The following is a 13,273-nucleotide window of genomic DNA, read 5'->3' on the forward strand; positions in this document are numbered from 1 at the left end:
AAATGAGCAACAAAAACATTGAATACAATACATATTTGTATATCCAAAACCAAAAAGGAAATTCAAAAACTGAACGGTGCCCACTGCCCAGTGCGGAGTGGCCATTCCAGCCTCAGCTCAAGTATTTCCGTCTCCACCGCTGCCACACTACTCAGTATCTATACCCTTTTCTCTCTCTCTCTCTCTCTCTCTCTCTCTCTCTCTCTCTCTCTATACAAAACACACACATACACACATTCCAAAACTCTCATTTCGGCTTGAAGAAGAAAAGCAGAGGAATCCGGGCAGTTTCCATCTGGGTTTTATTCAAAATATTCATACCCATTTAGTGGAATTGCAGAAGACGTTTGAGTGAGCATGGGTTTGATTCTCCTCAGACTCAACGTACACATATTCCGTCCCTTTTTCTTCCCATCTTCAACTTTTTCTTGATTTCCCCCACTCCCCCACTTTTGCTTTCTCTCTCGGTCGCACAGAGTTGTGATTTTTAGGCAGTACGTATGTACGTGGTGTGGTGTTTATCTCTGTTCTCCGCCTGTTGTCTGCCACCACCTCTCTTCTTAATTAGACTATCCGCCGAAAAGCTTTTTCCAGCTCTCTTTCTCTTTAACTCCGAGAGAGAGATAGACATATATCTCTTCTTTTTAGTAGTCTTACTTTCCTCAAACTTTCCTCCTTGTAATTCCTGATTTTATTGCCTTTTTTCTTGGTATGAAGACTTCTCTTTAACGTTGCTCTTCTTTCTCTTTATTCTCACAGAATCTCTCGCTTTTTTCTCCACCTCTTCACGCTCTCCCTTTCAATGCGAATCTCATCATAAACAACACTCACACACACACTCTCTCGCTCTAGTCCCACGAGAAGAAGAACGAAGAAACCATGTTGCCTGGTAAAAGAGTTAAATACACTGAGCAAGTATACCATACCGTAGTTGTGGGCAGGCCGGAATATTCCATCTCCGGCGGGGAAACTCCTTTTCCGGTCGAGATGACCACTAGAATAGTACGGATTTCCGTTACGGACGCTGACGCCACTGACTCGTCCAGTGATGAAGAGGGCGGCTCTTCTGGGAGCCGACAGAGAGTCAGGAAATTTATTAACGAGGTCAGAATCCAGCCCTGCTGCAGCGATAACGGAAACGGTAACGGCGTCGCGAAGAGTGGTAGCCGTGCGTCGGTTAGCATGCTGAAGCGGAAGAAGTGTAGTGGCGGTAAAACGAAGAATGCGGCGAAGCTGGGGAAGTTCCGCGGTGTACGGCAGAGGCCGTGGGGCAAATGGGCGGCGGAGATTCGAGACCCCTTGCGACGTGTACGGCTGTGGCTAGGCACCTACGATACGGCGGAGGAGGCTGCTATGGTGTACGACCACGCGGCTATTCAGCTGCGTGGGCCAGACGCGCTCACCAACTTCTCCACTCCACCAGTCAAGCACAACAAAACAAGCTCAGGGTACAACTCGGGCGAGGAGTCGCACAGCAATGTGACATCGCCCAAATCAGTCCTCCGGTTCGTCTCAGCGACCGACTCCCAAGCCGAAGCCGAGTCGTGTTCTATCTTCTCCCCATCCAACGACGGCGTCTTGATAAAAGAGAACGACGATGACTATTTCTCGGATGTTTCCATATTCCCGCGGGGTGATGATTTGTTCATCGACTTCGAAAACCCGGTACCCGTACCCGATTTGTTTGATGAAGCGGGTTTGTCGGACAACAACATATTCGGACTGGACCTCGACAGCTGCGAAGACGTGCTCATCGGGCCAAATACCACCGATCTGGGAATCAGGTCAGGACCATCCAAGTGGCAGGCGGATGATTTCTTTCAGGACTTTGGTGACATATTCGGGTCGGATCCTCTCGTTGCCCTTTGAGTACTTTGAAAAGACACTGTAGCAAACATTCGCTGATTTCTCCGCAGTTTTGAAATATTACCACCTCAATCGGCCTATCCTATGTTATATCCATCATCGAGTGTTTTTTTTTTCTTTCTTTTTTTTTTGAGTTTCAGTTTTGTTTTCGGCTTCTCTGTCAATGTGAATCTGTTAAATTTATGAGTAAATGAATTTTTTTTTTCTTAAGTACTATTGTGAATTAATCGATATTTTATGCTATAATTAAGATATAATCGTATCTCGAACAGTACATTTATTTTTCTCTTGTAATGAAATTTAGATGGTTTGAACGTTAATCGTCATCACGGGTTAGTATATAGAACTAAATTGTTCTATCAATTGACCCAACAGACGTCGACTCTCGTAAATTATACGAAATATGACTTTTCGTTATATTGTAGACACATGGAAAAGTTGGCGCGATGAATTATGTGAAAAAACAAAATAGAAATTTGGGTCTTTTTGTGTGTCGTGTGCGCATGTATTTATAATTGAAATATATATATTTTTATTTGTATCATAAATTGACATGTTAATAAAGTCTAATTAAGAAGAATCGACTCTCAAATTACAGTGTTACCAACCCAGTATAAAATTATCATGCTGACTAAATGAACACATGGGCTGGTTCGAAGAAACTTGGGGAGTACATACAAAAATGTGAAATTAAGTTTTCAGGTTTTGATCGGTAATGATAATTTGATTATAAAAAGATTATAAATTTGACTTGTAATAAGTTAATGAGGAGTAAATACAACAGATTTTTATTTTATTTTTTTTAATATCAATAAATTTGGTGAATTTTGATAAATTTAGGGATTTATCAATTTAATGGATAGAAACAATCGTATTAAATGTAATTTTTCAAACCATCGAAAGTCTACGTATAATTACACAAAACCTCAATAGAGGGACCACTTCCTTAACTTTTGATAGTAAGAAGTAAGAACATCGAGATTTTCAATAGTGACATCTTATTCCTGTGAAAGATATGTTAGTTGTTCAAATTCTAAGGAGAAGTTGGGAACCAATTTTGATCCTTCTTTATTTAAATAAAAAAAAAAAACCCTAATGATAAGTGGATATTGGCTTCAAAGGCTGAGATGGTGCGAGAGTAGGGAGATGTCAAAGAAAAAAAAAAAAGAAAAAAGGTCGAGACGTTTACCTACAAAATTACTAAAATGCCCATCTACCTCATTTTCATCAGTATATAATTATCGAGTGCACTCAACAGGAGGTTTAGGCCTAATACACTCCAATCCCATATGCACTAAAACAGAAAATTATTTGTTTAGTCCTTTAAATTTATCTATTCTTAATTTTAGTTCTTTAAATTTACGCGTTTTAGTTTTAGTTATGTAACTTTCAAAAATATATTATTTTAGTCTTCTGATCCAATTCTAGACAATTTTACCCCTACACAACTTTTAAGAGAGCAAATTTAGTTCATCTCCATTCATTTTGCATTTTAGAACTGAAAACTGAGGACTTGAAATATCTGGGAGGAAGACGGTTGAAACAAGGTATGAATTTATGTTGGATCTTTTAAGAACATTAGGATAGATTATTAAGCTTTATCATCAAAAGGATAAAAATGTTATAAATAATTGAATTTACGTAAAATTACAAGATAAAGAACTAAATTTAATATTGTCAAAATCAAAGGAACAAAAAAAATTAGGGCCAAAATTATTACAGGACTTGATTAGTACTGCTTTTATTATTTTCATATAACATAATGTTTCATTTTAGGACAACATATATATTTGCAATTATTAATAATGACCTTTGCCCCTTCTTTTACACCACATCATTAACAACATATAATTATGATGTCACATTAACATTTATGTCCTCCTTCATATTTGGCTGCTTACATGCATCAATTATATGATATATTATTAGTGTGGGACAATTTTCTTTTAATCTAATCTTCATTCATAAATATTTATGAAAAAAATAATATTTGAGTTGGTTACACTCAAACTTCCTCTAAAAATATAAATTATATTTTATCGCAAAACACTTCAAAATTACACTTACACTCCCTTCTAAAATTCTCTATTTATAATTGTACCCCGTCCAATTAGTGTTTGGACTGAAAATACTGAAGTTAACAAAAAAAAATTATATATATTTCTATTTTTACCCTTCATTTAATATTTTGTATACTTATTAACGAAGATGCCTTGGTAATACTTTTATACTTATAGGGAGGTAAATGTAATATATATATATATATATATATAGTCAGAAGGATGTATTGACTGTATAAAATATTATTTTTAAATTATTGTTATTGACTAAAAAGTGTATTGATAAATGAAAAATTAATTATATTGTCAATATTTATATGAAATGTTGAATAAGGAGTAAAAATAAAAATTTATATATAATTTTTTAAGATCAACATTTTTTGGTTGCAATCTATAGGAAAGTGTATAAATGTAGATGAAGAATTTTCGAAGGATTACAAATATAATTTTAATTTTCCTTTTTTTTTTTATAAAAAAGTGTAATTTTTTATTTTCAGTAGAGACCTAATTTAATTAATCCTTTATATTATCAATCATGACTAAATAAATTAATATAAAATTTAAATTTTGAACACGACTAGTTGTCAGCATTTGTTGTACATCTTGGCTAGGGTCAATGCATTTGACATGATTCCTAATTATTGATAAATTATATATTGAGTTTTAAATATGATTAATATTTTAACTTCACTTGCTGATATAAAGGGTAGAAGATATTGTGAAATTATAGTTAATTATTATTTATCATAATTTTACTTTTAGTCATAATAATTAGTCGTGACCAAAAATCATATTTTTTTTGTACTAAAAAGAATATCATTAACACATTTATGTATTAATTATCGTATTAAAAACCTAATGTAACACCAATAACTCCAATAAAATATTTTTAAATTTATCTAAATATAAATCCAAACATATATATATATACCTCAATAAATTTTCAAGAACCATTTTGCATATATAATTTTATAAAATACTGCAAATATAGTTGAACTAATTAGATGGATATGATATAAATTTTAAAAGTGGAAAATATGATTCTTGGGAAATATATATAAATTTAAATGATTAATAAAGTATGATATGGGGGTCCAGAAAAAGGAAGCAATGATGTTGTCTTTAACGACATTCTTGTTTGGTACGCACAGAATCCAGAATCATGCACATTGCAGGCCTTTTTCAGAATGTCCTCTTCCCCTAATTTAGTAAATTCGTTCCTCTACACCCACAATTCTCCCATTACCAAATCTTTGTGAAAGATTTTGTAATTGTAAGGCGGGTTGTGATTGAGGGTGTCCTGTTATGTAAGGTATTATTTATTTTTATTTTAGATAAATTTTATAATTTTATTTTAAAAAAGTACCACGCAAAAGAGAGGAGGCATTGGGTATAAGTTATTCAAACTCATTCATTTTTGACAAATGTGAAAAAATGTTTGCCTGCATCGGGTTGTAATATCAACTCATAATATATAGTTCTATTTGGAAATAAAGGATAATGTTTGGTATAGTTTTTAATATAATAAAATTCTTTTTGACCCCTGTGATATAGAAAAATACTAAAAAGTTCCGTATAAAAATTTAAATATAAAAAATCACCCCTATGTTATTAACAATGACTCACACTGCCCCTAGTCGATTTAAATTTATTTTTTAGAGACAATGGGTAAAATACCCCTCCTAATCAACCTAGCCAATTCAGGCCTATTAAAATATACCTATAATATATAAAAAAATTATTTAGAAAAATATATATATTAAATATACCTATAAATTGATATGCATAAAAATAGATTGGCCCAGAAAGACCCAAGCAGCCAAAAAAAGAAGAGGAAAGAAACGAATAGCCCAAGACATCCCCCGACGCGGACCATAATCAAAGTCCATTAAATCGATCCTAAAGGCCCGACAACCCACTCTCCCACGTGACACGTCTATAGCCGCTTGGACCACATTAACCCTAACAAGGAGGAACCTCCTGATGGCTAGGACTCCTTGCAGATAAGGGGTATTCCTAGACTAAAAGGACTCCTACTAAAGCACCCCTAACTGCGGATAAAGGACGCCCCCTTATCCTAACCATCTCAACGAACTTCAAGCATGATTCTTGGGAGTGGGATACATCCCCAACTGATGGGGGCACTCCCCTATAAATACAGCTTTGGTCCTTCTAGGCAGGGAACACCTTTCTCACGCTCCTATTACTCTTTAAACTCCCCTCTCGCTCTTTAAGCTATCTTTTATGCTCTCTCTAAGCATATTATCACGCATTCTTATACTTTTTATCCACTTTATTCATAATATCTCGACTTTTAATTAAGTTCACTTAGTTTTTCACTTTATTCAATCTTAAATCCAATATTACTTGGACGTTGGAGTACTAATGTCTTTTTGCAGGCCCCACCTTCAAGATTTCCATTCACTTTGGCCAAGTCTTGAACGATTATCTAAATTCATTGGACCTGTGCATTTTTCGAATGCATAAAAATTATTTATATTAAAATTTTATATAGAAAAAATTAATTTTTAGTCCAATAAATATGCTCAATATTAATTTTCATCCGATAATGAGCCCATTCTTTATAAAATTATTAAGTTTTAAAATTGATAAAATTTAGACCTTCAGTGGTTGAAATTTTAATATTTGACCGAAAAAAATGACATTGCATGCCAAGTGGATATTTTTTGAGGATTTTTAGTCATACATTGTTTTAGAAAATGAGTTGGACCACATATTGGATAAAATTATATTATATGAATTATTAAGATTTATAAAAAATAAAATTATTATAATATATAAAAGTAAAATTATTATTTTAAAAAATAATAATCAATCCCCCATCCTATTGCGGGACTGGCTTCCCCTTCCCCCCCCCGCCCGCCACGCCCCCCTCCCCCCCCCAAAATATTGTATTAAAAATATTAATATAATTATATATTTAGATATAAAATAATATTTTATTATTAATATATATTTATATATTATTTTAAAATTTTAAGAATTAATATAAATTTTTCAAACAATGCAGAGATACTTATAATTTTTTTTTAAATTTTTTTTTTTGTAGTTTACCTTGAAAATAAATTAATTTTTCAAGTTCAATATTACACAAAAGCTAATTAATCTTTTAGTTACTGTTAATTTGATTGAGCAGTCGAAACTGAAGCCTCAGGACAAAGAAGTCACGAGTCTTTATCAGTTTTGGTAGTAATTTATTATTAGTTCTTCATAATTGATATGTTAATTGTTACTACGAATATTTTAAGGATTAAAAAGTCGCGCTCTAAAGTGAAACTAATTGGAAACATTGGATAAAGCGTTTAGTGTGCTAACAGATGTTTTCAGTGAAAAATATATATTTTTATTTTGTATATTTTTTTTTGTAAAAATAAAAATATATTTTGATTGGTAAATAAAATTTCATTTTGTATAAAATTATAATATTAAATCAATATATTTTTAATAAAAATACATATAAATAAATATATTCTTTTACTATCGTTACTATTTAAATACGTATAAATAGATATATTTTGATGAGTCAGGCAGTTATTCCTCGACGATTGCGTTCTTTGAACTAAAGAATAATACTAATAATAAATTTCAAGAATCATCATACAACACAGGCTAGGGAGGCCTTACTCTAAGAAAGTTTGAGAATGATATATAATTGAACAGGTACAGTGAGAAGACTCAATGATGACACTTTGTTCATGTGAAAGATAAGTCTCGATTCTTATCCTCAGGAAAGAGTTGGAAAATCAACTTTGATTAAACAGATTAACAAAACTTATTTAAATGCATATATAAATAAAATCATTTTGAAAATAAATACAATATAAATAGGATTATTTCGATAAATTTATTAAAAACGTAAGAAGTATGTAAGACAATCAGATAGAAAAATCATTTTCATTACTAATAATTGGATTCTTGCTAGGAGGTTTATAACTTATAATACGTTGCAAAGTGTTTGATAACTTTTATTTTTTTAAAAAAATTTGATAAGATCTGAAAATAAGATGTTAAGAGTTATAAGTACCTTTAGAAAATCCCCAATTTATTTTCAAAATCTTAACGAGTTAGTTTATTTTTCATCAAATTAAGTACAAATGATAACATATTATAACAACATCTTATTAATAAGCTTAGCTAAAGCACCGTTTACTTCCATCTAATAAATAAATTCCTTTGATAGTCAAAATTCCTCGATGAAAGCAAATTTCAGGAATGCTAGATGTAATTTTCCAAACCACAGGAAGTCTACGTGTTACTATACTAAACCTCATGGGAGGAAAGTGTAATTATCCCATAAAGATATTAATGAGGTGTAGGGAGTGTTTACTAGTGCTTTAAAAAATCACTTTTTAGCTTCTAGCTATCAAGAAGTACTTTTGAAGTGTTTGAGACCCCAATTTCTACTTCTGAAATGGCTAAAAAAATAGCTTTCAGGTCAAAAAGGGTGCTTCTAGCTGCTTTGGCCTTTTTGTAAATCAATTCAACTTTATTTTTGACTACTTTATCTTATTATACACTTTCATATATTTAATATTTTAAAATTTTTATATTTTATTTGCTATATTATCTAATTATATTATTTCGTTCATTAATTAAACATATTTTTTAAAAATAAGCATGAAATATACTAATCGAGATTGAATTTCTTATTTTTTGTAGAAAAATAGTTATTATTGACCAAGAACAGCTGAAATAATAAGCAAAAAATAGTATTTTTTAACACATATGAACAAAATGGTCTTTAATCAATTAAGTTTATTTTAAAAGTGTTTTTTCTCTAAAAATTATTCAATTTAGCTTTTTATCTGCTTTTTATTTTTTTTTTACAAATATTCTCAACTTTTAATTCTGGTACAGCTTCCAACTTTTTCTACAAAATTTACTTTTCTAAAAGTATAAGTCTTTTAATTCTGCTATAACTTTCAACTTTTTCTATAAATTTATTTTTCTGAAAATATAAATTTTTGCAAACACTCCCGTAATTTCTGATAAATACGAAATTAAATTATTATACGTATATTAACAAATGGGTGAATAGTAATTTAACCCCCCAGTGATATTGAAAATAAGTATATTACCCCTCTATGAAAAAAAATCACAATTTACCCCCTATACTTTTTAAAATGAAGCAATTTACCTCTCTTAATAAGGGAGATAAATTGCTTCATTTTAAAAATCATAGCGAAGTAAATTGTCGTATTTTAAAAAATACAGAGAGGTAAATCGTTATTTATTTTTTTATAAGAAAATAATTTACTCATTTACATTATCACAAAGGGGTTGCTTGCAATTTTTTTCATTAACAAATACCAAAAAGTATCACATACATATTCATGCACCACGGGTTTGTAACAATACACCGGAAAACACGAAAAACTTAAAAAACATGAAAATATTATTAGGGGCTGTTTGGCTGCATGCCAGGGCACATACTACAAGAACTGTTTTAGCAGTTGTCAGCTACAAGTGGTCCTATCATGAGCTGGGAGTTCAAATATGACAAACATTTCGACAAAAATTTGGGCTAATTATAAATTCTTGCAGCATCACAAAATCTTGGCTTATATATAAATATAGAAATATTTTGCAGTGGATGTTACAATTCAACTACATAACTTACCAAAAAATATCAAAATATAAATCAAAATTTTTTAATTAGTCCCCCATAGATAATTTTTTTAATTATTCTTGAATGATAATTTTGATCGAAATAAAAATAAAATGAATGAATATCCCATTAATAAATAGTAGAAATAGATAAGTCGATGCAATAATTCGATAATCTGTCAATAATTGAAAAAAATTCATATTCTTGAATAATTTATCATTATTTCTTGAAAAAATTATATGGATATCCTGTAAAATTAGATTCAATTACACAAATACTGCATGTCTCTTGTAACATTACAAGTACACATTTTGAAGGATGTCGATGCACGTAATTATCTCGAGAGGTGTTCTTGTATAACTTTCCTCCCGAATAGGGACTCGTAATTACAACTATAACATCAAAAAATACACATATAATTTTGTAAAAAAGATGAAATATTTATGTAATTAGATGTAATTTAAAGGAGCATCAATGCAATATGCCTTTTCTATTTTTGTAAAGACAAATTTAAGTGATATATCAAGAAGGGTCCTTCTACTACTCAACTTGTTTCCCAATTTCACTTTACTTCTCAAAATTCACTTATCTATGATATGATAATTGCAACAAAATATATACCGCTCATTTAAGATAAATTAAGTGCTATATTTGTGTCAAATTCTAACTATCAATGGTAAATTAGTTGTTTATGACAAATTTGGAGTTTTGTTTGTGTTGTGATGTCAGCAGCGGATTGAATTTTCTATTATAATTTTTGTTGCGTATTTTATTCTATTTTACATCTACAGCGTTATGGGTATAATGATTATATCATCAATTTTATTTAAAAAAGATTTTATAACGTGTATATGTTAAACGAAATAGAAGATGCAACATAAATCGCAATAGAAAATTCAATTTGACTTCTTCCCTTGTCAGAGAAGTGATAGAGAAAATTGAAATTTAGTCCCCGTGTTATTTCGTTATGAGTTATATGTAAAAAAAAAAAAAGAATGTATTAATTATATTATGTTTACTTAAGCTGTTTGAGTTATTCAACCGAAGTAATAATTAGTAGCGGGCTCCTGGATCAGAAATGGACCTCCATAATGTAATACAAACTTTACTTGGGTATATTATCATGAGTAGGTTGAGATATTCAACTGCAACAGTAATTAGTACCGGACTCTTGGATCAGAAGTGGACCTTCATAATGCAAAATAAACACTTTAATTTGGTGTATTATTTTCTTTAAACAACCTAATAACAAAAAGTAAACATTTCGCGTATAGTAGAAGAAAGAGCTGAGAGTGTTTGTATCAAATAATGAAAAATAGATAAACATTAAATTAAAAATATTTGAAAAATGGACGTTTTCTTTTTTTTTTTTTTAAGTAACTCTGTTGGTGAAAGATAATTTTAAACGGATACATTAAAAATAATTATTATAAAGAGGGAAAAATAGTAAAATAATTATGTTGGATTCTTTTTTTAGGTGATATTCAACATTTGACCTAAACATACCTTTCTTTTTTAAATATCAAAAATTGGAAACTATCTTTTAAACATTCGGAAATAGCTTTTCTTAAAATCAAAAGTTGAGTAAAATAAATTAGTCACTGCGAAATGTAGTATTTGTGTGTTTAAATTTTTATCAAAATTATAATATATTAAAACATATATATTTTATATACAATATTTATTGTTTTCCAACGACTTTTCATGCAAGATCAACATTACTTCATCAAAATAATGAAAAATCTATATGAAGACAAAGGAAACTTCATGAGCATACAATCTTGTAATTGAAGTGCGTTAGCATAATTTAATAAAGGGATATACTCAGCTCTTTTGAAGTTTAGTATAATTACACATATATTTTTTGTAATTTAAAAAATTACATCTAACACTCTCAAAATTTGCTTACATCTAATAAATAAGTTTCCCAATCAATCAAAATTCACTAAATTTTCGAATTGGCTGGAAGAGGGTTTGGTGAGTCATTTGGGGCTTGAAATTATTATAAACAAAGGGCTTTTTGATTCATTTACGCTCTACACATTGGATCAGATTGTTTTTAAGGATAATTGCACTTATACCCTAATCCATGGTATATTTATATAAATTAATCCTATCCTTTTTGTGTAATTATAAAATCATTTTTGACAGGCAAAACATAAAGGTAGTTTCTGTAACGATGTTGATGTTTTTGGGGTGTATATGTAATTTTTTAAAAATATAGGTGATCTGTAATGATATTAATATTTCTGATGGGTGTATGTATGATTTCTCAAAAATAGTGGTGGTTTATACTGTATATAAATAGGTCATAAATTAGAAAGTATAGATATAATTATTTTTTGATTTTACCAGTAGAGCCCAACTGGGATGAAGAAACTCTGGCCTGGCCCAATCTTAGAACATCCTGTTTCGGCCCAAATTTTAAATTTTAAATAACATAAATCACTTTATATTAAAATTCACTATGCAGATTCATTTCCTTTAAATAATTTATTTAAATTAATTCTAAATTTTTTTTAAATCTATAATAATTGTATTAAAACCCATACATAACCAAATTTTAGTTAACAATATGAAATTTGTGAACGAGGTCTAACTTAATTAGCAAAGTTAAAAGCCCTGGTCATAAATTCGAGTCCCACTATTAATGAATTATGTATTAATTTACTTTAATAATAATTATTGATTAATTATAATAATATTAGTAGTTTATTAAGACATTAATTAATATATATTCACTATTGATTATAATTAAAATTTATAATGTAATTATGAGGAATTCTTCAAAGAATAGTTAACAGTGGAGGAATTAAAATATAAATTTTATGAATTTTAAAATGCTAACTGATTTTAGTCCATAAATTTTAATTACCAATTTAATATACATCAATTACCAGTATCAAGTATATATAATTATTATTGCATTAAATTAATAATTATTATTAAAGTAGAATAATATATACACGTTAGTGAGATTCGAACTTACGGATAGATATTCAACTTTGTCAGTTAATTAAATAAATTTGAAATCTAAAATTTACCTATTTTTATTCTAATAAATGTGTTTTTCTTTGTGATAATAATAATAAAAAATGAACAGATGCTAATAATAATAATAATATTAAAAAAAAAAGATATTCTTGGCCCCATGTTTGGGTGAGGATTATTCTGGAAGAAGAAGAAGAAGACGGCCGCAGAAGAGAGAAATGAAAAAGTGGGCGTCCAAACAGCTTACAATTGCTCGATTGTAACTACACATTTCCCCTTTTCTAAAACCCCTAAAACCCAAAATTATAAACCCTAGAAACTGAAGCGAGGATATCATGGATACATCCCAAAATCAACAGCAGGCAGTGTGCGGGAAGGAAGCACTTGATCTGCTCAACTGCGTTGCTGAATCGCCTTACCATCAAGAAAAATGCCTTTCCCTCCTTCAATCGTTGCGTCAATGCATTATCAATAAGGTCAGTGTTTTGCCATTACTGGTTGCAGAAACACATGAATTTGCTTTATGTTTATCGATCTGTGATCTGCAATTTTTCGGGGTTTCTTTCGGATTCCCGTAGCATGATTTTGTTGCTGCTTGATTCAGTAAAGTTTCATCGGCAATTGTTATTCACATACTGAGCCTTGTATCAGTATTGTTCTTATGGAAATGAAACAAAATCCCCTTTGATACGTTCCTCAAATATGTGAATTACCTCTCCCTTCAGTT

At 30.2% G+C, this 13,273-nt stretch overlaps 1 protein-coding gene across 1 annotated transcript; it reads left to right on the forward strand.

The window, feature by feature from the left end:
• On the forward strand, positions 1-2,123 carry LOC105158500 (ethylene-responsive transcription factor CRF2-like). Its single transcript, XM_011075286.2, has one exon. It carries the CDS (start codon positions 880-882, stop codon positions 1,867-1,869), a length of 990 nt encoding a protein of 329 aa, XP_011073588.1. The 5' UTR covers positions 1-879; the 3' UTR covers positions 1,870-2,123.

This window comes from Sesamum indicum, linkage group LG1 (assembly GCF_000512975.1).
Source record: "Sesamum indicum cultivar Zhongzhi No. 13 linkage group LG1, S_indicum_v1.0, whole genome shotgun sequence".
Taxonomy (NCBI): Eukaryota; Viridiplantae; Streptophyta; class Magnoliopsida; order Lamiales; family Pedaliaceae; genus Sesamum; species Sesamum indicum.